This window comes from Lithobates pipiens, unplaced genomic scaffold (genome assembly GCF_037356315.1).
Source record: "Lithobates pipiens isolate NorthernLeopardFrog02 unplaced genomic scaffold, aLitPip1_a1.2 Scaffold_23, whole genome shotgun sequence".
Lineage (NCBI taxonomy): Eukaryota > Metazoa > Chordata > Amphibia > Anura > Ranidae > Lithobates > Lithobates pipiens.
This window is the reverse complement of record NW_027507785.1, coordinates 282,557,592-282,584,117: the sequence shown is the minus strand read 5'-3', so window position 1 is coordinate 282,584,117 and position 26,526 is coordinate 282,557,592. Positions and strand designations below refer to the sequence as shown.

At 44.8% G+C, this 26,526-nt stretch overlaps 1 protein-coding gene across 2 annotated transcripts in view; it reads right to left on the bottom strand.

The window, feature by feature from the left end:
• Nucleotides 1-26,526, bottom strand: part of FAF1 (Fas associated factor 1) — a 440,039-nt gene that overhangs the window by 298,104 nt on the left and 115,409 nt on the right. For both annotated transcript variants that reach the window (XM_077450266.1, XM_077450265.1), the window contains exon 6: nucleotides 11,085-11,176. In XM_077450266.1, the coding sequence (XP_077306392.1) occupies nucleotides 11,085-11,176 (92 nt within the window). The remainder of the gene's footprint in view (nucleotides 1-11,084; nucleotides 11,177-26,526) is intronic.

Sequence of the window (26,526 nt, the reverse complement as noted above, 5' to 3'; positions counted from 1 at the left end):
TGAATCGCCTCTAGGCGCTAGGCTTCTGCCTTTACAACCCCTTCAAGGGGAAATGTAAAGCTGACCATACACTACAATCTCCTCTAGATCTATCAACAATGCAATGTAAGGACCTGTGCAACTGGATAGAATTTGTATTGCATAGGTTTGTCCTCATACAACCCCCCCCCCCCCCCCCCACCCTTAAAGTGTAGATTGAATACCCATAAAAGTGGAACTAAAGTCACTATACTTACCTTCTTTTAGATCATATACTGTAATGTAGGATCATAAGATTCTGTTGTAGTGATTTTCTCAAAATGGCAGCATTTAAATTAAAATGAATTGAAAGCTGAAGTCCAGGATTCCTGACAGTTTAACCCTTTGAACACCAGAGCCATGTTTTTGCACGTGTTGAAAATCATTTTAGGTCTAAAGATATTTTTTTTAAAACCCCCAAGCACTTCATATTTTCTAAAAGCAGAGACCCTGGAGAATAAAATAGTTGTAGTTTTGATTTTTTTTGTGTCACACAATATTATTGTCGTGGTTTATCAGGTGCAATTTTTCTGTAAAAAAATACACCAATGTTCATTTTAGGGCAAACAACTGCAATATATTACCCAAGTATAGGTAACTTATAAAAGATGAGGTTGCGCCAAGTAAATAGATATCTTACATGTGAAGCTTTAAAACTGCTTCTTCCAATGGTCAAGCCACCCGATCACTTTCATCAGAGAGCCGACAGTTGACTTGTGAAACACATACACACCTAAACCGCGTTGATGCCTCCACTGTACAACATACATTGGTGACAGTAAAATGGCTAATATGGGCCAAGCTGGCCCAATCAATTTATTTCCATTATCAGCTACATATACGCACTGTATTTTTCAGCAGTATGTGTGACTTCCCGTCTGCTGCAGGAACTAATATGTGTTGGTCTGAATACTTCTAAGCCATTAAGGAAAAGCTTTCTACTTTTAGCAATAAATACAAGGCTTCCTCTGATCATTTGAGGTGCATTTTACATCATCCATCCACCTCTCAACTTTGGCCAATCAGAGGAAGCCTTATATTAACTGAAATAGGAAAGGCTTCTCCTGAATGGGTGGGCAGCATTCAGGCCATTTCAGTTCCGGTCCAAGTAGCAGACGAGAAGTCGCCTGTACTGCTGTGGAACTGACCACAGCAATACTGCATGATGCAGATACTACTACAGTATGATACAGCTCACACAGCAGCTCAATCATTATGTAACACACAGTTTTGTTTTGTTTTTGAGCCAGCTTCATTCGGGCTACATGGAATTCACATTTAAGACTTGAAAGCACACAGCGCTCTGATTTTACAATGTGCAACGGGAAATGCTGATAAATGTAATGAATGGGCTCCCTCTAGTGGTCAAAATAGGGCATAATTAATTTCAACGTCATCCATTACTTTCCCAAAATATACATACATTACATTCAATATATACAGTACACAATGTCTAATTTTGTGTTTCACAGGATTGCATTCTTATGTGTTTTGCAGTATTAAAAACAGAGCTAAATATAAGCACCTTACTTCAAAAACTAGTTCTAAATTGGGATGTTGCCATTCTTGCATAGCTCGATTGATGGATTTGGTGTGGAGGATGCACGGGAAGCATTCAGCTGCCATTGTGCTCTTGCCAGACTTCTGGGGTGTCCCTGCAACTTTGAGAAGTGGGCCCCCTCCAGACATACCTGACCTTAATTTATTCACTGCTATATTGTACATTCTCCAATGTGGAGACTCTCTAATCTAAAAGTGGCTGTAAAAGGAAGAAGGTTTTCTTTTTTATTTTCTTTTTTTATCTTAATGCATTCTATGCATTAAAGCGGAGTTCCGCTTAAAAAAAATATATACAAATACTGCAGCTGCTGACTTTCAATAATCGGACACTTACCTGTCCCAGAGTCCAGCGATGTGGGGGAAGGAAGCCCCGCTTGTCTACCCCTCCTCTCTGTGGTGCCGGCATTGTAACTGTGGCTTCGCAGCCAGGCACCCACTGCTCATGCGCAAGCCACGCCACGACTGGCCGGGCAATCATTTGAGACCTGTGACATGACACAGATGATTGCCGAGAGGAAGGGGGAAAAGTGATCTCCCTTCCGGTGCTGTGGTGCGCCAGGAGGAAGTGGGAGCTGGGACAATCTAAAAAGGAGGGTATCCGCTCCCCACCACCCACCTAAAAAAATGACATGGCAAATGCGGCATATCAGGGGGTCACCTCCCTTAAAGCAGAAGTTCCATTTTTGGGCAGAACTCCGCTTTAAGATAAAAAGCCTTCGGTGTAGAGCAGCCCCTCCAATACTTACCTGAGCCCCATCTCTATCCAGCGATGTTGCACGAGATCACTCAGCTGTCAGGCTGACAGACTTGCTCTACCTACTCATTGGCTGAGACAGAAGCGAAGCACCATTGGCCCCTGCTGCTATCAAGGTCAGTGAGCCAATGAGGAGAGAGGGGCGGGGCCAGGCCTCGGCTTCATTTCTGAATGGATACACGGAGCTGCGGTTCAGCTGTCCCATAGCAAGCTGCTTGCTGTGGGGGCACTCAACAGGAGGGAGAGGCCAGGAGCCCAGAAGAGGCACCCGAGAAGGATCTGGGCTGTTTTGTGAAAAACCAACTGCACAGAGCAGGTAAGTATGACATATTTGTTATTAAAAAAAAAAAAAATCTTAATTTTAGTATCACTTTAAGAGTTGGGAGAACATTTTAGAGAGGAGCCTTGGCGAGGCACTGCGGCTTCAACATACATTTGCAACTAAAACCTCTGTTTTAACGTGAATTTTTAGACCGGGTCAGTTTGTTTTTGCAGGCTAGTTGGTAAGTGTGCTCGGAAATCTTCTGTTTGAGCTCCAGACTCACCTACTGTTTCCCATTTGCCACTTCCTCTGTTACTTGGCAGAAACTGATGCCCTTTTATTTTCTCCTCTCCCCACTGCATGTCTCCAAAAAATGTACTGTATTTTCTGGCGTATAAGACTACCTTTTACACTTAAAAAAAATGCCCAAAAAGTGGGGGTAGTCTTATACGCCGGGTATACAGGTATACAATGCTGCCCGATGGATGTCAGCCCCCAAATGTCTGCTAATACTGTATGTGGCTTCAGCTACAAACAGTATACGCCGTTGAGCCAATCCTGGCGAGTGATGTATTCTATTAATGAATACAGAGCCTGCTTGGATTGGAGTAACAACCTCTGCCAATCCGAGCAGGTTACAGAGTAGCCTGCTCGGATTGGCTTTGAGAGAGAGAGAGAGAGAGGCAAGGGCTGATGATGCTACAGCCTCTGGCAATCCAAGCAGGCGTTGTATTCATTAAATAATACACCGCTCACCATACTTCCCTGGGTAAATCCATTCACTGATCTCCTACTACTATACATCCTGCTATTTGCCTTTGAGGTCCCAGGCACCCAAGAGGGACAGGTAAATCTGGGACATATGACAGGGGGTTATTAAATGCATTTTGGTGGACAATTCCCATAGAATGTAACCCAAAAGTGGTATAGGTTTGGTTAGTGAAAAATTCTACTTTCCAGAGTTGTGGCATTCAACAGATCTCTGTTTGTGTTATTATTGTTTGATTTACTTTAACATATCACAGCATGGCGGATGAGTAGTTGGCATTCTTGCTTTGTGTTTTTTAATGATTCTAATGTTTTTTTTAAATGGTGTTGCCTCAGAAGGGGGGTAGTCTTATATGGCGAGTATAGCACAAAACCTATGTTTTCACTTGAAAAATAGGGGGTCGTCTTATACACCCAGTCGCCTTATACGCCGGCAAATACGGTAGTGCTGGCCATTGGAGTAAGTACACCTCCTGTCTGCAGGCACCAAGTCTCACACAAGACACACTGACTGTGTTAAACACTTCTCCATGGGCTTTAGGGGGGTGTCAATCACAACCGCAGTGTCCCATGTGGTGCACACAACTTCCATAGAGCCAGTTTCATCTCGTGAGAAAGAATTACTGCAGTGCCTGCTTCTCTCTGGCCCCCTAAATCTGGAGACCTGGTGGGGATGAAATATAAAATATTCATTTCTGCAGCCTGAAATTCTGCTTTAGGGTTCTCCATTGAATTCCATGGAACCAAAAAAATTTTGCTTTTAAAAAATTTCCTGTCCTTTTTCAAAAGTGCAGTGGCTGAAAAAAGCATAGGTGTGAACGTGTCCCTTCGGAAACCATGTTAAATGGACTGTAGTTTGTTTCTGCAAAAAGCACCAAACGCATAGGTGTGAACTGAGCCTAAAGTATTGAAGTTTTGTATTTATTTTTAATAAATAAGATAACCTTTGGATTAATGAAAAACCATCAGGCGCTTATGACAAAAGAGACTGTGTATGTCTCTTCTGTCATGGATGCTTCTACCTGCCATCACACTTTTTATTAACAGGACACATTGGGGGGGGGGTTAAAAAAAACTGGAGCACTCAGAATCTGGTGCGGCGGTGCTTAGTAACCAATCAGCTTCTAACTTCAGCTTGTTCAGTTAAGCTTTGATAAAACCTGGAAGCCGACTGATTTTTATGCAGAGCTGCACCAGATTGCATACATGCCAGTTTTAGTAAATAACCCCCCATTGCACCGTGCATGTACAACTCACATAATCCTGTGCCAGGACAGGGTAACTTGTCTTGTGCACAAGACACTCGAATATAGACTCCAGGTGAAGATGGAAGTGCCTGCGATGGGAATGCGGACAATTACAATGCTGGAGGGGGTAGTTTTGCTAGGTAAGTATGCCATAATTTGCCAATAATGCTGTGCAAACATTAAAGGTAAAAGCCTCCTGGGGGCCCAAAATAGTAAATTTCACTTGCCGTTTTATGGTCACTTTAGACCCCTTTCACACTAAAAATAGCGCCTGTAAACTGCCTACCATGCCTCCCCAGTGTGAAAGCCAGAGTGCGCTCACACTGGGGTGGTACGCTTGAAAGGGGGGGGTGAGTCCTGCAAGCAGCATCTTTGGGGCGGTGCGGGAGCAGTGTGTACACCACTCCTAAAGTACCCCTGCCCATTAAAATCAATGGGCAGCAGAGCTGCCAAAGTGCCTGCAAAGCGCTTCAGCAGCAGTGCTTTTTACCCCTTGTTAACCCCTTCTTCAGGGTTAAAAGCACCCGGGCCCACCAGCACAGCACCGCTGGTAAAGTACGGCTAAAACGAGCGGCGCAGTCTTCAGTGTGAAAGGGGTCTTAAAGTGGAACTTGACCTTAAAAGGGAAAGTTCCACTCTATGGCCCTCCCCCCTCTATTATTGACAGCTGTTTAGGGGGGGAGCAGGTACGTTGTTTTGACAGGTAATCGCTCCCACTTCTGATTGGTTTGCTGCAGCGTTCCACCGGGAAGTTCTTCCCCAGCCCACAGCCTTCTGGGACACATCACAGATCCCAGAAAGTTGCGAGGCAATTCGCAAAGCGCAGATCAGCTCGCACAAGTAGTGGGAAGTCGCAATGTGAAGCCACAAGGTGTGCTGGGGACCTGAAGACCGGCAAAGAAGCGGTTCCAGGATGTCATATGACATGCTCCCAGAACAGCTCCTGTCCGGCTGTCATTTTACAATAGGTCTGGCAGGAAGGGGTTAAAAGGGTAACTCCACTTTTGTGGGGAAAAAAAAAAAATAGTAAATAAAAAAAAAAAAAATTACATAGTGCAGGCATGTCCAAAGTGCGGCCCACATTTCGGTTTTGAACAGCCCACCTGGTTATTTGGACATATATATCTTTTGTGGCCCCCGACTATTTCCCAGCCGAGGCCACAAAATGTGTATATGCCCTGGAGGGGACAGGGAGGAGGCAGGACGAGCGCCGTACACACACAGGAGAATTTCCTGTTTACGGGTGGCCTCTGTAATAGGAAGTCCTGTCTCCAGCGCTGCCATTGGACGACTGTTCTGTCCATCATAGGAGGCGGGACTTTCTATTAAAGAGGCTGCCGTGTAAACAGGAGATTCTCCTGTAGGTAATTTTTGGCGCTCGTGAGTCCTGCATTGCCGGACAATGGTGGGTGCTGCATTGCCGGACAATGGTGGGTGCTGCATTGCCGGACAATGGTGGGTGCTGCATTGCCGGACAATGGTGGGTGCTGCATTGCCGGACAATGGTGGGTGCTGCATTGCCGGACAATGGTGGGTGCTGCATTTCGGACACTGGTGGGTGCTGCAGATGGGTACTGACCCTTATTTTGCTTCACAGTTCTTTATTTAAAAATGTTATTTTTTTTCCTGAAATTTCCCTCTTAAAATGAAGGTGCGTGTTATACGCCAATAAATACGGTATAGCCAAATAATACTCCCAAGCTCATCTCTTCACCACACACAGCCACAAAGGCAAGAGGATTCTTGTTGGGCAGTGTATTAGTGCTTGAATGAACACACTTAGAGCAAATTTTAATAGTTCAAAGAACGTCAGGCAAAATGGTCGTCCCTCACGCATGTTCACGTCATCAAATCTGGCCCTCTTCGAAAAAAGTTTGGACACCCCTGATATAGTGTATACAATTGTGACACAAGTCATATTGTAATTGACTGTTGTTAAAAATGACCTTTTCAATCTGCAGCCGTTTTATTTAAAATGTAATATACAATATGGCAATCTGGAGGTATTCTGTACACAGTGGTTCTCAACCCTGTCCTCAAGTACCCCCAACAGGCCAGGATTTGGGAATTTCTCTTATATAAAATAGCTGTCCATAATACCAAGCCATTGACTGACTTAAAGCACCTGTACAAGATTAAGGAAAACCTGCACACATGGCCTGTTAGGGGTACTCGAGGACAGGGTTGAGAGCCACTAGTGTGCAGAATGCCCCCTAAAAATGAAATTTCCTGCTTGGGCGATTGGCTCACTGCTTTTCCTAGACATCCACACTAAGATACAAACCAGATTGTGGGCATCCCCTGCAACAAAAACGTCTATTTTGGCAAGATACTCCAAAAGGGAAATCATGTCTAAAGGGATGCAGGCCCTGCCTCTTTCCTCAATAGGATTAAAAATAGATTTAAAAAAATCGTACCACCACAGAGTAATGTGGATACGGAAATTTGATATATAATGCCACGTCCTGATAAACTGGATTATTTAAAAAAAAAATAGGTTTGTGGATGATGGTCTTTATAGCTATAACAGGTATATATTAAAAATACATTTATTACAAAAACAGAAACAAGGCAATTGCATAAAATGTAAATCGAATATTTACTCATTAGAGCCCTGCAAGTGCAGCAGCTGATTGAGAATTAGAAAATCACTCCCATACAGATTCTCACTGAAAATGATCTTTCTTCAGAATAACAAAAAGGCAGGAATCTGCAACAAAGTTTGCTAAAATCCTTGCAATGTACAGAGATCACCCAGAGGGGAACGTTTTTTTTTTTTTTTGTTTTTTTTTGTTTTGTTTTATCAACAAAAGTGGAGTTATCCTTTAACATCAGCAACTGAAATGTGACTGGGATGGCATTAGGTTTTTGGTTTTTATTCCAAAACCATGCTCCTTCTCATAACTGACGCTTTGCTCTCACAATTCTAAAATCACACTTTTTAATTGAAAAAATGAGAAATCACAAGATGTGTTTTGACAAAGTAAAGCACTAAAATTGAATGAAAACTACTGAAGCAAATATGACAGGCTGAAAACAATGGGAACGGAGATGGAAACGTGATTACAAGCTAACAAACAGCACACAATGTTACTGCTCAGTGACACATTGATACTTGTGACCTGTGTGTAGTGTGATCAGTGTGTCATCTGGTGGGTTCAGAATCTGGAAGACGAATGTCACAGCTGTCTTCATAATTAATCACTTCAGCCCCGGAATGTTACGCCCCCTTCATGACCAGGCCATTTTTTGCAATACGGCATTGCGCTGCTTTAACTGACAATTGTGCAGACGTGCAGCGCTGTACCCAAACAAAATTTATGCAAGCAAAAAAAAAAAAAAAATCTAATTTCTTTATCAATTTAGGCCAATATGTATTCTGCTACATATTTTTGGGAAAAAAAATAAAATAAATCACAATAAGCGTTCAATGATTGGTTTGTGCAAAAGTTATGGCTAACTATGGTATATATTTGGCATTTTTCTTTTTACTAGTAATGACAAATTGGACACTAATGCCGCGTACACACGGGCGAACTCTGTATGGCGTACTTAGTCCGTCATACAATCCGACGGACAGTCCGTCATACTTTCGACTGAACGGACTTGACCACACACGGATGCACAAACAGTCCGTCGAAAGCTTGCGCGATGACGTGTACAGCACGTACGACGGGACTAGAAATAGGAAGTCCAATACACAGCAAAGCACCCTTCCGCCGTGTAAATCCTTTCTGAGCATGCGCCATTCTTAGTCTGTCGAACTAGCCTACTCACGAGCGGATTGTCCGCTGAAACCAAAGTACGACGGAGAGAATTTCGAAAAATCCGAAATACTTAGTACGCCAGACTGCACGCTGAAAAAGTCCGCTGAAGCCCACACACGAGCGGACTGTCAGCTGAAATGTGTTTCGACGGACTAAGTACGCCATACAGTCCGCCCGTGTGTACGCGGCATAAGGGACACTTTTTAGGGGATCAGCAACACCAATACAGTGATCAGAGCTAAAAAGAAAGTTCACTGTCACTATATATGACATTGGCACAGAAGGGGTTAACATCAGGGGGCGATCAAAGGGTTAAGTGTGCTCCTAGCGAATGCTTTCTAACAGTGTGGAGGCAGAGAGATCTGTGTTCCTGATTAGCAGGCAGACCAGATCTCTCTCCTCCTCTCAGAGACAGAACGGTGGTCTGCCTTGTTTACATAGGCAGACCACCGTTCTGCCTCTCCAGCGAATGAGTGGACACAGCGGGAGCCAATCAGCAGGTCCTGCGGCCGCAATGGAGCGGGTCACTGAGGGGTGCACGCACCCTACATCCCGAGGCGGAAACAACGTACAGGTACGTTGTTTTGTGCAGCTGGGCCGCCCTGCCACAGTAATTGTGAGGTGGGCGGTCCGGAAGCAGTTACTGTATACATACAGCCTTACAAACTATACAATATGAGGAAAAAAAGCAAATTATGTTATTGTTTATAGCGGCCAATCAGATTCATCAGATATTCTCTGGGAAAAGAAAAAATGAAAGAGGCAACCTAGGCAATGGTTTCCAATTTGTTTTGTTTTCTCATTTTTATTTCACTTTATGACAAAAATGCTCTTCGGTTTATGCAGATAACTTTAACCTTCTACAAAAGGTGGCTTCATACTATACCCACCAATGCAATACTTTAAAATTAAAATTCTGTATTTTATTAAAACGATATATGTATTTTTGTTTAGTTTTTGGATACCGTAGTGAACGATTAGGAAGGATTAGAACCCCTCTCAGGTTTCTCCGTACTAGCTAGATATACCATCTCACTGGCCACTTTATTAGGTACACCTTGCTAGCATCCGGTTGGACCCCTTTTGCCTTCAGAACGGCCTTAATTTTTTTGTGGCATCGATTTAACAAGGCTTTGAAAACATTCCTGAGATTTTGGTCCATATTGACATGATGGCATCACGCAGTTGCTGCAGATTTGTCGGCTACACATCCATGATGCGAATCTCCCATTCCACCAAATCCCAAAGGTGCTCTATTTTATTGAGATCTGATGACTGTGGAGGCCATTGGAGTACAGAGACCTCATTGTCATGTTCAAGAAACCATTAGTAAGATGATTTGAGCTTTGTGACATGGTGCATTATCCTGCTGGAAGGAGCCATCAGAAGATGGCTACACTGCAGTCATAAAGGGGATGGACGTGGTCAGCAACAATACTCAGGTTGGCCGTGGCAATTAAACGATGCCCAATGGGTACTAAGGGGCCCAAAGCGTGCCAAGAAAATATCCCCCACATCATTACACCACCACCAGTCTGAACCCTTGATACAAGGCAGGATAGAGCCATGCTTTCATGTTGTTTATGCCAAATTCTGACCCTACCGTCGGAATGTCGCAGCTAAAATCAAGGCTCATCAGACCAGGCAATGTTTTTCCAATCTTCTATTGTCCAATTGTTGTGAGCCTGTGTGAATTGTAGCCTCAGTTTCCAGTTCTTAGCTAACAGAAGTGGCCGGTGTGGTCTTCTGCTGCTGTAGCCCGTCTGCTTCAAGGTTCGAAGTGTTGTGTGTTCAGAGATGGTATTCTGCATACCTTGGTTGTAACGAGTGGTTATTTCAGTTACTGTTGTCTTTCTATCATCTCTAACCAATCTGCTCATTCTCCTCTGACATCAACAAGGTATTTTCCTCCACACAACTGACGCTCACTGGATAGTTTCTCTTTTTTGAACCATTCTCAGTAAAACCTGGAGATGGTTGTGCATGAAAATCCCAGGAGCAATTTTTGAGATACTCAGACCAGCCCATCTGGTACCAACAACCATGCCATGCTCAAAGTCACTTAAATCCCCTTTCTTCATCATTCCGATGCTCGGGTTGAACTTCAACAAGTCGTCTTCCCCACGTCTAGATTTCTAAATGTATTGAGTTTCTGCCATGTGATTGGCTGATTAGCAATTAGTGTTACCAAGCAGTTGAACAGGTGTACCTAATAAAGTGGTCATTAAGTGTATGTCCTGGTAATCAGAACAGAAAGTGGTAGTAAATCCAAAGGTTTACAGTTGTCACCAGAACAGGAATTGAAAATAGTTATTCTAACGGGGACGCCAGTTCCGGTGAAACCCAAGCTTCCCCTCATTTAGTAGAGTTTCTTCTTACTTCCTGTTGTATCGTCAAGTCGCAGACAGCAAAAACAATAAACAGAAAGGGGCTTTAACCCTTCCGACTGTAAGCAAAACATTGGTTTAAATACAGTATTTGAATATGTGATCCATGTATATTTCCCCAGACTAGTCTGTTTTTTTTACAAAATGTAAAAATAATCTGGAACATTACATGGCGTTTGAATAGACCGGCCCTCCGGTGTGGGCATGTGTGTGTGAACTGAAAGCAACAATGTGTATAACAATTTCCACTTAACAGCAATGCAGACGACCAGATTTAACAAATCAATAGAATGTAAAGGTGGACAACCGAGAATAGATTACCTGGATTGGCTGGGCAAAGATGGCAGAGGTAACTCAGGAGTAAGGACATAAAGGTTATTGTTTTTTGGCAAGTGAAGAGTCCTTAGGACAGTCTGGAAGTAAAGAAAAAAAACACATCAGTACAAATCTACAATGAATTTCAATATGTGATGTACCTACCGCATGCTACAAATAATAAAAATTGCAACCCGAGTACATATTCTACCCAATGCTACCCACGTAACCATGCATCACAGGGCAGCCGATGTTTCTGTGCTGGAAGCGCACTCAGTGCATGCTCCGGGCATATAGACCGAGCTGTCAAAGACAACTCTCAGACCCCACTAGCAACTGGTCGGTGGGACTGGCTTTTGATCATGTAACCACCATGACAGCCAATCACAGTGTAGCCCAAAACTGTGAAAATAAGACCACCTGAATGCCCCCTAAACCCGTGTCAGTCAGTCAGTCAGATCAGCATGCGAATAGACTGGTGCAAGACCGGCAGGATTGACTTGTCAGGCTCTAGTAAACTTCAACAAAATGGTGGCCGCCTGCACACAGACACCGACTCCCTGTTGCATAAATGTATATGAGATGGGTAAAAGCTCTTATTCCCCACCTGTGGAGAACTCTGCACCCTAAAGGCCTTTATGATTAAGCCCCAAAAAGGGCAAAATGCATCTGCGGAATTCTCTACAGGTGGATAATAAGAGCTGAAGCCATCTTTTACCCAAGTCATTCACATTTATGCAACAGAAAAACAGCATCTGTGTGCAGATGGTCTGGCCACCATTTTGTTGAAGCTAATCATAGTGGTCCACAACCGTCGATCATTCCTACCCCCAGGCCTTTAGACATTTGAAAAGGGACGCCAGGGTGAGTGGGAAAGGGTTAAAATTGTCTGTAAATAAGAGAACTCAAGGCACAACAAAACAGGTAGAGGTCACAAGGAGATCTCCCTCCGTGGTTGGTTTAGTACCTTTTCTTGCAGACAGCTCTATCCCTTCCCATGATCAGATCTACTTTCCCAAATGAAATGTTTGCTGTGGGACTTCCAGTGGCTTCTCAGCACTCATTCTATAGCTTGACATGGTCCCCACTTGTTTCTGAACTCAGAGCACACACATCTTACACTGCCCACACATAGGTCTACCTCTACAAATGCTGGTAAATGAAGTTGGGTAGCAACTACATCACAAGCTAAAGACTTGTGGATAAAAACTCTCCTCTTCCTACGGCCAGGACAGTGTAAGGAGAACATTATTAACAAACTGTTTATAAACTATACCAAATAGCATTATAGTAAATTGCTCGTACCAGGCATGACTGGGCTATGCAAGAATATGTATATCCGGTGTTAAACTTTATTCCTGCAGGCTTACGCTTGCAAAAAATTGGATTTTTTCACTCCCTCTCCCCCTGCTGTGCTAATCTATTCAGATAGCATGTACTCCTCTGCTGTCACAGCCATTGGCTGCAAGTTGCCGATCTAAACAGATATTCCAGCGGGACCATTTGACAGAAGACGATCTAACGACCAGGCTTCTGCCAAACGCATATCGAAATTTGTCCGATCCCTTCTGAATCAGCTGAATATCTATCCATGTGTACCCAGCATAAGGAACACAGGATTAATAATTTAGGTACATAAGGGATATTCAGCTGCCTTCACACTCCCATCATGCCCCAGTTTTGTAGCAAAGCAATAGCATGAGCGGATCATAAGAACAAAGAGGAGCAACCTGCGTCCCTTAGTGTACTTAAGGATTTTACGGTGAGTCAAAAATGCAATTTTCTTAATTAATCCTTATTAAGGGAAATAAAAAAGAAATTCAAGTATGGAGGGAGGTCCAAAAGCAGTCCAAGAGAGGAGTGGGCAACACAGCAAACAAATGCTAACAAGCCCATGTGAACAAGAGGTTGCCAAAAATGGCTCAATAGAGCTCATAGAGCCACCTGATTAACTGTAGACTGAAGCTACTCAGATGAGGAGTGAACATCCAAGTGGAAAAACCTGAGCTATATATATATATATATATATACGGTATATATTAGTGACATAGTCTGGTTGTCCATCAAGTTCAACCAATAGAAGCAAACTAGAGAATTAGGTGGACACATTGCAAGACTGAGAAATGCCGCGTACACACGGGCAGATTGTATGGCCTACTTAGTCCGTCATACAATCCGACGGACAGTCCGTCATACTTTCGAATGAACGGACTTGACCACACACGGATGCACAAACAGTCCGTCGAAAGCTTGCGCGATGACGTGTACAGCACGTACGACGGGACTAGAAATAGGAAGTCCAATACACAGCAATGCAACCTTCCGCCGTGTAAATCCTTTCTGAGCATGCGCCATTCTTAGTCCGTCGAACTAGCATACTGACGAGCGGATTGTCCGCTGAAACCAAAGTATGACGGACAGAATTACGGAAATTCCGAAATACTTAGTACGCCAGACTGCACGCTGAAAAAGTCCGCTGAAGCCTACACAGGAGCGGACTGTCCGCTGAAATGTGTTTCGACGGACTAAGTAGGCCATACAGTCCGCCCGTGTGTACGCGGCCAAACAGATGGCCGATACCAGCTGATGCCCATAAAGCTCTGACTGATTTACTAGAGTGGAACCTTGTCCTCAAGGTCGGCCATACATGTGTCAAATTCTGAACGATTTTTCATCATTCGAAAATCACACCTTTAGTGGGGCTGCAGCAATGGCCGAGATCCACTACAAGGCAAGCACACTTAAGGAACCCTTCCACATTAGAAAAGCTCTTTGAAGGAGTACACATTTTTATCTGCATTAGGCCAGTCCCTACAAAAGGGTTGCAATATTAAGTATACAGGAAAAGTTTTACAGGCTTGGGGCTTTTAGGGGAACCTAAGCTTGATGCAGGTTGTTCCAGAATTGAGCACATGAGCACTCTGTCAATAAGGACTGAAATGATATTGTTACATTGTGGCGTTATATTAGCAGAGCGAGATTACTCGTGTACCAGTCCATCAAACAAAAGTAAGATACATTCCTCATCATCTTCAGCTGACTATGCAGAAAGAGCTACAACTTCAGGGAAATCAGAAATGGACTGTGGAGAAAAGAGCACGAGTGACCCCTGAATTCTAAGACAGCTAACATGGATGAATTTTTTTCCCCTATGATCTGCACTACTAAGTATGAAGGTAAAGGATTTCTCAGAAGGGGTACACACAGTGGGAGCAGGAAGGGGTAACCCTGACTGTGAATTTGTCACCGTAAAGAAGGCTAAGAAGATCTGTGCGTGCTCTGAAAAATGTCACACAGATGTGCAATAGGTCAACCTAAAAGAGAGGCAATGCATACTCAGTAGGGGTGCTTAGGCAGTAATATATTCTAGGAATCAAGAACATGGAGACGGCCTTCAACCCTCCCGAAGGGTATTCTCTCTAAGGCAGGGGTAGGCAACCTTTCAGAAGCTGAGCTCTACCTGGACAACATGGAGGAAATCAAAGTTCCCTGGGAAGTGCCCTCTGCCCCATATAGCAGCGTCTTCCCCCCCCCAAAGTAATGTCTTCTGCTCCCTTCACATCTCCCCCTCACTGTAGTGTCCTGCCACCCCTCCCCCCACCAATGCAGTGTCCTTTGTCCCCTTCACATCTCCCTCCCACTGTAGTGTCATTCGCCCCAATGCAGTGTCCTCTGCGACTCCCCCCCCGCTCTAGTGTCTTCTGCTCCCCTCCCTGCAGTAGTGTCCTGTAACCACCCCCAACGCAGTGTCCTCTGCCCCCTACCCCCACCCCCTACCCCCAACAAAGTGTCCTCTGCCCCCTAAAAGCAGTGTACTCTGTCTCCCCATCTCTGTCCCTTTCTCATCACACAACCCTCTCCCTACCCTCCAACAGTGTCTCGTCTGTCCCTGTCAGATCACCACCATCCCCCCCCCCCAACCCCACCACACACACACACACAGTGCTGTGTAGGTAGCACTGCCTACCTAACAGCATTTGTGCAGCAAAATGAAGATCAAGAAACAGCATAGTGCTGGATGGAAGGCAGGAGCAGCTAGAGTTAACTTTTCAAAATAACAGGCTGGTCATTGACAAGGCTCAACCAAATAGGTGCACCATAGCCCTGAATCTATAAGCACTCTTTGGTTGGCTCTCACATTATACCATAAGTGCCTAGAGCAGGGGTCTCAAACTGGCGGCCCTCCAGCTGTTGCGAAACTACAAATTCCATCATGCCTCTGCCTGTTGGAGCCATGCTTGTAACATTCAGCCTCGCAATGCCTCATGGGACTTGTAGTTTTGCAGCAGCTGGAGGGCCGCCAGTTTGAGACCCCTGGCCTAGAGAGTGCCTCAGGAGAGCCCAGTGCCCTCAGGACACATTACAAGCAGTCCCCACTTCTTCCTCATAGTGGGGTGCAGGTTTGAGTTCCAAGGCTATGCCGAGAAAAAGCCAATTTGAAGAGCCGTAAAACGAGCCCCATTGACTCTGCAGCCATTGAAGATTGCTATAAGAACCTGCCTTAGAAAAAAATTAAATCTGCGTGTCTCCACACCTAAACCCTATTGAGCATCTGTGGGGCATCCTCAAAAAAAGGCGGAGGAGCGCAAGGTCTCTAACATCCACCAGTTCCGTGATGTCATCATGGAGGAGTGGAAGAGGACTCCAGTGGCAATCTGTGAAGCTCTGGTGATCTCCATGCCCAAGACGGCTAAGGCAGTGCTGGAAAATAATGGTGGCCACACAAAATATTGACACTTTGGACACCACTTAGGGGTGTATTCACTTTTGTTGCTAACGGTTTAGACATTATTGGCTGTGTGTTGAGTTATTTTGAGGGGACAGCAAATTTACACTGTTATACAAGCTGTACACTCACTACTTTACATTGTAGCAAAGTGTAATTTCTTCAGTGTTGTCACATGAAAAGATAGAATAAAATATTTACAAAAATGTGAGGGGTGTACTCAATTTTGTGAGATACTGTATTCCTCTCCGTGCAGACTGGAGGGGGTGGTCTTGGAGGAGCAGGCTTTCAGACCACTCCACATTGACCTTTTGATGTGGATCCCATTTCGGCAGCGTCCGTCGATCCTGTCCCCTTCTTTATCACAATCTATGCAGGCCTGGGATTCGTCCTGTAGGTCTGTGCCCCTGTGGTCCTCCCACACTACGGTGCCCCCTCTGTTCCACAACCCAGCATTCCCACCTGGTTTATATCGACAGGAATTCCAGTGGATTGATAAGGGCCTGTATATAATAGGCGATTTCCTTGACCATAAAGGAATCTGTCCGGTCTCCTAATTCATGCAGTGGTTGAGGGTGCCTCCATTTGAGCATTTCCGTTTGCAGCAGAGCCTGCGCTTTTTGTGCTCTTTGTAGAGATCTACAGCTGATATTACTAGGCGCATTGCTTTTGAATCTAGAGGTATCCGGGAGAAGGCCCGGGGGGGGGGGGGGGGGCATTTCAATGCTGTACAAATTGTTTATCTGCCTGCGAAGTTACCTTATATGCAGACTTGGGAGCAGGACTTATTGGAAGAGATTGATTTGAGTAACTGGTGGAAGTGGTCTCCTCGTACATATAAGAATATCATGAACACAGCCCTGGCAGAGGGAGGATATAAGGTGATTTCTAGCTGGTAACTGGTGCCAGATCACCTTTCGAAGATGTACCAAGAGGCTTCCGCTCTGTGTTTTCGGGGATGTGGTCAACTGGGTACGATGTTCCACATATGGTGGACCTGTACCAAGGTGCACTGGTTTTGGATTAGACTTCACTCCCCGATCAATTCTGTGACAATGGTGAATATAGTTGAAAACCCTAAAGGTGGCCCTTCTCAACGAACCTATCATCGATGCTCCCAAGCATGTTCAAACTTTAACTCACTTCATGTTTCTTGTGGCAAAAATCGCTAGAGCGACCGCTTGGAAGAAACCAGTGGTAGATCTAGCTATTACAAAAAATAAGCGGACATGGATCATGCTCAACAAAAAGCTGGTCAGTATCTTGCAGAATAAGACTGCCAAGTTTGACCATGTTTGGGATCCTTGGATTAAGTATCTCCAACTTCCAGCTGACTGAGGAATGGAGGCGGGCGTTTGGACAGCCCTTTTGCCTTGTCTCTTTCTTCTTCCCCTCTCTCTCTCTCTTTTTGTTTCTTGTCTTCTCTACCTTCTCCCCCCCTCTTCTTTCTACTTTGCACTTCCCTTTACATTTTAGTTGTGTTGCTTTCACTTGTGGTTGCACATTATGTATACTCTCAGTCCATGCTGGTGGGTGGTGGCAAAGTACTGGTTCTAATGTTCCCCCTGATGGGGGGGGGGGGGGGGTTCTGAGTGGGATTGCCGTTTGCTCTATGGGAACCCCTTTTCTTTTTTGTGAAATTCTAAGGTGGCACACCTTTGTGTTAGAAATAACTGAAGGTATAACATCCGATTTCTCTCTTATACCTGTTCTTAATGTTTTGATATGCTCCACCTGTGTTGTGGATACTATTTTTGAAAAAAATTTAAATAAAGATATTGAAAACGGAAAATTATAAGAAATGGGTTGCTTATCACTAAGGAGACATTGTGTCTGTTCTTCTAGGACACCGCCAAAAAACTGGAGTATGATGGGAGCGGGAGAAATTATACTAGGCTGAACTCGTGTTCGACAGTGTTCAATCCGGTGAAGCCAGCAGCATAATCCTATACACCTGAATTACTCATCCTATGTCCCTTAATATACGATTTGCATATATCACCTTCACCTAGTTCTGATTCTCCTACATTGTCAGGCGTTCAATGTTATTTCATACTGACTGTACTACAACTCTTTAATCAAGCCCTGAAGGGGGGGAGTCCTTTTCTCATAAATTTGTTGGCTGTACCTGACGTTCTTCACATACAAATATTTTAAATGAATTTCCAATGAGAAGTTTGCACCAAGAGCTCCTAAAACATACACTCAGAAGTTGTTTCACTATCATGAACAAAGAGGCAGCAGCCTGGGCCCAGAACTGGGTCCTGGGTGTAGAGATGTTGTTGGCACACCAAGGATTCCTCAAAGGGACCAAAGTTTCAGTCACACAGTACACAAACAGCAACATTTCAGAGTCAAGCAGGGGGCCTTCTTCAGGCCAGTGACAACTTGTCACTGGCCTGACGAAGGGACCCTGTGTGGCTCCGAAACATTGCTATATGTGTACTATGTGACCATATGAATAACGCTTTGGGCCTTTTTGGGAATCCTTGGTGTGCTGATGACATTTCTACACGCAGATTGTCTACTATTCCAAGCCAGTGGTCATTACAGCACCCAACATTACTACAGCCATTTTGACAAATGTGTGCGTGGGGAATATTGTGCCAGAGCTGGGTCCTAACCCATACCATAAACTAAAAACTGCGGGAAGGAAAACACACTTTATTTATCACCCATTTGAAATAATCTCTACCCACATCATTTTTTTTATTAGCTAGTGCTGAGGATTAGGTGACAGAATTCTGCCCAACAGACTATACTTTTAATTCCTAGTTGGAGTGCTGAGTGTAAGTGAAGTTGCCATTAAAGAGTTCAGAAAGCCTCGGGTGATTTGGTCACCTCCTAATCACGCTACATTTTCCAGCCCTATATAAATATGAAGGAAGAAAATTGAATCACGACGCTAACTTCTAGAGTGTCACCCAAGGCATAAATATAATTCTGGCCGCCTACAACAAGATTCAGACGTTCGGCACTGACCTTGTGAACTGTCAGATTTTATGAACGGTTGACTTGCTTTTTCCTTTAACAGCTGAATTCTACATAGTGTCAAATATTTTCAAGACCAACAGTGTAAGCTTCTCTTTGAGGCCAGTTCACACCACATGCCGTCCAGTGCATTTTTTATCTGCATCAAAAAGGTATGGAAAGTAGGTTATATGGTTTCCAATGGCATAGTTCACACCAGTGTGGTCAGTTTCAGGGCATTCCAGTCCCAGAAACCTGCACTGGACTGTACTGGAAGGTGCTAAAACGCATCAAAAAAAACCCTGGAACACGCTGGAATGCATCAAGATCTCACGGAAAATCAGTACAGTGAAAAAAAAAACACACTGGGATTCATAAAAAAATGTGCATGCAGAAACAAATCCAAAAAAGATCTGAAGTGCGTTTTTGTGGTGTGGACCGGCCCTTAAAGTACAACTAAACCTCCCTATCATTTTGCAGCCAAAGACAGTGCAATTTTAGCCTCTATTTAGACCTGCTGTTGCCATGGTGCTGCACATGTGAACAGCTAAGACACCAGCCATTGTAGGACTTTTGGTTGAGAGTGGACATAAGCACACTGGTAACACTTATCAAAAACACAGCCAGGGCAAAAAGCAGAACCAACCATGTGACCAGAATATTTTCTACTGAAGGTGTTACTAAACCCACAACAGTAAAATCAGTCTGTATATGCTGTAAAGCATGCTCGTTATACTCACTGTGGAACCTAAGGGGTTGATCCTCTGCATTTTGTAAAAGGGCTGTTTGAGCCCAACTTCTCTGATCCTCCCCTTCTTTCACTGTCCCCAATCCATTGCCCTATAATACAGGGGGGGGGGGGCACTCTGCACATGCTCAGTTTGGTGTGTATTGCTAGAAAGTTTTTATTTTTCTTGGGAAGATGCATGTAGTCAGCACAGGGCCAATCGGCACTGTCCAGAGGGTCAGGGGTTATGCAGCCTCACAGGACAGTCAGAAGAGAATAAAATCTCCTCCTACAAGCTTTAACCAGACACTGATAGGAGGTCACACAATTGCTATATACTGCTGAGAATTTTTTTTTTTTTTTTTAACAGTTTATATTTACTAAAATAAGGCCCCTTTCACACTGAGGCGGTTTTCAGGCGCTACAGCACTAAAAATAGCACCTGAAAAAAACAAACGGCCCCTTTCACTCCAGTGTGAAAGCCAGAGGGCTTTCACTCCAGTGTGAAAGCCAGAGGGCTTTCACACTGGAGCGGTGCGCTAGCAGGATGGTGAAAAAAAGTCCTGCTAGCAGCATCTTTGGAGCGGTGTATTCACCGTTCCTAAACCGCTCCTACCCATTGAAATCAATGGGGCAGCGCGGCTATACGGTTTTAACACTTTTTTGGGCACTAGTGGGGGTTAAAACCACCCCGCTAGTGGCTGAATACCGCTGCTAAAAAGGCAGTAAAGCAGCGCTTAAAAAAGCGCCGCTTTACTGCCCGACACCGCTCCCGCCCCAGTGTGAAAGGGGCCTAATTGCCTTTCCATGTTCTGTGTACTGTGGGAGAACAGATATAGTGAATGCAGGGTCCTGGGGTTAGCAACACTTTAACAGTAATACCTAGCTCCCCCCATCCTTTTGTTGGCACAGTGAAGGACAACCAACTGAGATCACCTCTTGCCTCTCTCAGGCTGTCAGCATGTCCTTTGTCAGCAGAATATTGCTGTAGTAGAGCATGGGTGCGAAACCTGTGGCCCTCCAGCTGTTGTAGAACTACAAAACCCATGAGCCATTGGCTGACAGTTACAAGTATGACTCTCAAAGACAGAGGCTTGATGGGACTTGTTGTTCCGCAACAGCTGGAGGGCCATAGGTTGAGCACCCCATGCTGTGGAGGTAAAGATTACAAGAGGCTAAAATAAAGTCCTGGCTGGCAGTCAGCTTTAAAGAGGAAGTAAACCCTGATGAGTTTACTTCCTCTTTCATTCCCTGCAAAGGCAAAGCATAATGGACTACAATGCATCGCATACTAGCCCATTATGTGTCACTTACCTGACACAGGAGCCAGCGAAGTCGCCGCTGTCCCCTGTAGTCCGCCGCATCCATCTTGTTGGTGGGGTCTCGCAGCTCCGCCGCTGTCATTCGCCGAAGCCGCGATTACGTCACTCCTGCGCATGCGCACGGGAGCCGACACGCGCGGCAGCTCCGTCGCTGAGAATGCCGCACTCAGTGCGCCTGCGCACTGCTGTCTACGGCGCATGCGCCGTAGACAGCGGTGCCCGTTTTCGGGCAAATATCTCCTAAACCATATAGGTTTAGGAGATATTGCTTGGACCTACAGGTAAGCCTTAATCTAGGCTTACCTGTAGGTCAAAGTGGTTTGTAAGGGTTTACAACCACTTTAAAGGCCCATCAGCAACCAGTGTTTTGGCTGACAAGTCTTCAGTGGCCAGTGTGTAACCCCAGGTGTTATTACTCAATAACTGTTTTTCCAAAGACTGATCTCCTCTTCCCTTTCGTTGCCATCCTGGTTCTCTTGGTTTAATGAGTCATGTGTCCAACAGGAAGAATGGGAATTCAATCAATAGGTCTAGTTAGCTGGCAATATCTAGATATAAGGGAATCTGCACTACCCCCCCACCCCCATGACACCAAATAAAAGATCAGCTCCGGTACACTAAAGAAATCTGAAAAGTGACTAAAAGAGGCATGCTACTGAGTGATTAACAAGCTTCCCCGAGTTTCCTGAACAGAGTTCAGATGATGACTTAAGTTAAGAAGAACTTGGAAACGTAAACTTGACACGTTCAACACGTGAACTACAAAAGTCAAGATCCTCAATGCTGGATTTACAGGCACCAATCATAACAGAGGATGTATGGGAAACGCATAACGACCCTGCGCTGGGTCAGCACCGTCTCTCATGCATTTTGTATTGGAAAGCCGTCTTCCCCGATGAGTGTTTTTCTTTCTTTTGGTAACTTAAGACCTGTTCAGGGCTGAGAAGAGAAGTATTCAGAACAGCATGTATCTCAGAACAGAACAGCCCCTTTATTCACAAGTCCTTTGCTATTTAAAGCCAGGGCTTTCCAAAAATAGTCCAACTGTCCATTCAAACGATAGGCCTGCACACTGTGCCTCTGTTCCTTTGCGTGCACTGAAATGGCACTGGAAGGGTCGAGATCTTCACACAAAAACGCCACTATTAACCCTATTTTCCATAACTCCCCCACCCCCGCACACTTTCAAAAATCAGTTTATTAAAAGATAGTTGTCATGTATGAAGATATTCCTAACCTGTTATGGTATGCAAGAGGACAAGATGCCCAGTAAGACGTCCGCCACAAACACCCATAATGCACTGCTAAAGCAACTTAACCACTTAAGCCCCGGACCATTTGGCTGGCAAAAGACCAGAGCGTTTTTTGCGATTCAGCACTGAGTTGCTTTAACTGACAATTGCGATGTGGCTCACAAACAAAATTGACGTCCTTTTTTTGCCCACAAATAGAGCTTTCTTTTGGTGGTATTTGATCACCTCTGTGGTTTTTATTTTTTGCACTATAAAACAAAAAAAGCAACAATTTTGAAAAAAAAATTTTTTTTTACTTTTTGCTATAATGAATATCTCCAAAATATATATAAAAAAAAATTTTTTCTCAGTTTAGGCCGTTATGTATTCTTCTACATATTTTTGGTAAAAAAAATTGCAATAAGCGTTTATTGATTGGTTTGCGCAAAAGTTATAGCATCTACAAAAGAGGGGATAGTTTTATGGCATTTTTATGAATTCTTTTTTATTAGTAATGACGGCGTGACTGTGACATTACAAGTAGAGCTTTCTTTTGGTGGTATTTAATAACCTCTGCGGTTTTTATTTTTTTATGTTACAAAGAAAGGCTGACAAGGAAAAAATTATTAATTTTTTTTACTTTCTGCTATAAAACATTTACAAAAAAAAAACAAACAAAAACGTATTCATCAGTTTAGGCCAATTTGTATTCTGCTACATATTTTTAGTAAAAAAAAAATCCCAATAAGCTTATATTGATTTACGGTTTGCGCAAAAGTTACCACATCTACAAACTATGGGCTAGATTTATGGTATTTTTTATTATTTATTTCTTTTACTAGTAATGGCAGTGATCTGCAGATTTTTAGTGGGACTGCAACATTGCGGAGGACAAATCAGACATCTAATGGACATTTTTGACACTTTTTTGGGAACCAGTGACATTACTACACTAATCAGTGCTTTAAAAAAAAATAAAAAATAGGATTTTTGTAATCACCATAAAATCCTTTTCTCCGTAGTTCACCGACCCAGCTTCTTTACTTAGACCATCGGGTTGTTACGCCACCTTCAGGAGAGGACTAGGCAGAACATGTTAACATGTACAAAAAAACAGAACTTTCTAGTTCCGCCCAATAGGCGATCCCTTCAATAACAACCCCCCAGCCTGCTTCCTGCAGCCTCAGTACGTCAACAAGCAGTGTAACGTAAAAAATAGGAGGGGTGGGTGCTGTGTCAGTCAGTGAACTACAGAGAAAAGGATTTTACAGTGAGTACAAAAATCCTATTTTCTCTTACGTTCACTGTTTGACACAGCTCCTTTACTTAGACCATCGGGACGTCCCCAAGCAGTGGTGAAGCGAGGGGTGGGAAACGGCATAAAAAAAAAAAAAAAAAACACTTCACCCACCAAAAGTGTGGGAAACAGTATAAAAACTTCACCCACAAAACAGAGTGCTCCCTAACCTTATCTAACCGCATAAGAACTTGCGGTAACAATGCAACAGTGCATTAACTTAAGGTAACTGTTTCTCGTCAAAAAAACTGAAAAAAATTAAGTGCAATTGCAAATTACACGGCCACCTGCAAAACTTTGCAGCCAAAACAGGCATCAGCCGATGCACTGACATCTACCTTGCATAATTTTGTAAAGGTGTCAACAGACGACCAAGTCGCCGCTTTACACACTTGAGCGACAGGCGCTTGATGTCGGAAGGCCCAAGACGGTCCAACTGTCCTGGTGGAATGGGCCGTGACCAGAAAGGGGGGCACCTGCCCCTTCAAGGTGTAGGCCTGAACTACAATTTGTCTGATCTACCTGGAAATGGTGGCCGACGAGACCGCCATGCCTTTTTTCGGACCAGCTACTAAAACAAACAGAGTCTGACTTCCGAAAGGGAGCTGTGGCAGACATATATACTCCACCTCCAGGAAATGGAGGGTCACCTCCTTAGGATGTGTCAGTTTAGGACACAAAGATGGTAACACAATGTCTTCATTGATCTGGAACGTCGAAACCACCTTCTGCAGAAAGGAAGGTTGCGGACGCAACATCACCTTATCCTTATGGAAAACCAGATAAGGCGACTTGCAGGAAAAGGCCGCCAGTTCCGAAAACCCGCCTGGCCGATGTAATGGCCACTAGAAAGACCACTTTTTGAGAAAAAGAGTCAACAGGGGAATCTCTCTGATATTGTCAAATGGCGGTTTTCGAAGTGTCAATAACACCAGGTTCAGATCTCACGGGGGTAACGGTGGACGCACCGGAGGAACTACATATCGAACCCCCTGAAGAAAAGAGCTCACTAGAGAGTGAGACACCAGGGGTCGCTAAAAAAAGACAGCCAAGGCTGATATTTGTCCTTTTATGGTGCTTAAAGCCAATTTCTGGTCTACTGAAATGGAAAAGGAGAGTGGACGCCATCCTTTCTCCTCACAGATAGCAATGTAGGCCTTCCAGGTACGATGATATATATTCAGAGAAGAAGATTTTTCGAGCTCTATAAGATAGGCCAATAAGCCGCGGTTCCTTAGCACCTCGCTTCCACGGAGTCCAGCAGTAAGCCTAGGTACTCCAAATGCTGAACACTGACTTTTTTAGGTTCAATGTTCAATGGCCACCCAAATTCATGCATGGTCTGCATGGTGATCGCCACATCCTCCTTTAATTCTGAGGCGGAAGATGCTCTCAGGAGGAGATAGTCTTGGTAACCCGCGATCCCGCATTGACGCAGCAACGCCAAAATTGGAGCCAATACCTTGGTAAAGACTGGGGGGGTTATGCCAAGCCAAACGGGAGACCCACAAACTGGAATTGGGCATCCCCAACTGCAAATCGCAGAAACTTCTGATGCCGTAGGCATATGGGTATATGCAGGTATGCATCTTGGATGTCCAAGGATGCCAGGAAGTCCCCTTGATGGAGTGCAGCAAATACTTAGCGAACTGATTCCATTCTGAACCTCTGTACTTTCACTAAGCAGTTGAGGGCTTTTAGGTCCAAGATTGGACGTACCCCTTCCTTTTTGGGGACTACAAACAGATTGGAGTAGACCCCCTGGAATCTTTCCGGCTGCGGAACAGGTACTATCACCCCACGGCACAGCAGGTCCCTTACCGTCCCCATTAGGGCCTCCTGGCGAGCTGGGAGTAAGGGTATACTGGAGGGGAAGAATCTGTTTGGCGGCCAAGAGAGGAACTCTATCTTGTAGCCAGAGGAAATCAGTTCGCAGACCCATTGGTCAGATAGCCGAGAGGGCCACCGGGCTACAAACTCCCGAAGGCGACCCCCACCCGTGAGACGGGCGGGGGCAAGTCTTCATGCGGTAGCACTCTTGCTCGCAGGCTTGTGGTTCCAGGGATGCTTTTGTCCTTCAGAGGCCATCCTGTCAGGTTGGGGATGTTTAGCCGAAGCCCCGCATGGACAAAAAAAAGCAGATTGTGAGTGGAAAAAGAGGGCCCTTGCCTATGGCATGGCTCCTTAGCCTTCCTGGCCTGTGGGAGTAAGCTACTCTTCCCACCTGAGGCATTCTTAATGATGTCATTCAACGAGGCTCCAAAGAGCCGCTCGTCAAGGAAGGGTAGATCTGTCAGGGCTTTTTTAGATGCCTGGTCAGCCGACCAGCATTTTAACCAAATCAGGCGCTTCAGCACCACTGCTGACACTGAAGCCCTGGATAACAGAGGGAGGGTATCCAGGGCCGTGTCACAAACATACTGAAGGCCTTGCACTAACTGGTCTGCTAGCTCCACGCAGACAGGAGAAGCTTGTTGCTACCCCAATTCGCGGTGCAAAAGTTTTTCCCACTCAGTCAGTGTCTGCGACACCAGTACGGAGGCCAGTACTGGTCGCATTGCGGACCCCACAACCATGAACAAGGAACGGCCACTGGCTCGGCCTTCCTGTCCGTGGGGTCCTTAAAGGCAGGAGTCCCCTCTACCGGGATCGTGGTTACTTTATTTAACCTGGATATTGGGGAGTCCACGACCGGAGCAGTCGACCATTTTTTGAGAAGGCTCTCCTCAAAGGGGTAAAGCACCGCCATATATTTGGGGATCGAAAAGGTCTGTTGTGGTGTATCCCCCATTCCTTGTATATGAACTTATCTAAATAAGTTAGATATGGAAACACCACCTTAGGTGCACAGGCTGGCTTACGGGACCCAAAAAGGGCCGCTACATCAGCAGAGGGATCTGCTGTATCCTTAATCTTCACGGTATCACACACAGCTGTGATAAGTGCTCCAACAAGTGCTTAGTGGCGCGGACCCGGAGGGGAATCATCCTCACTGTCTGTCATTTCAGATGACGCTGACCAGGACCGATCAGAGTAGGGGTCACCAGCCTCAGTGGGGCCCAAGTCTGCATCAGAGCTCTCCCGGGGGGAGACAAAGGGTCCAGAGGCACTGCACTGTCTGCAGGCGAACTGGTTGCAATTGCCTGGATTTCAGGGGAAGAAACACCAGTTTCT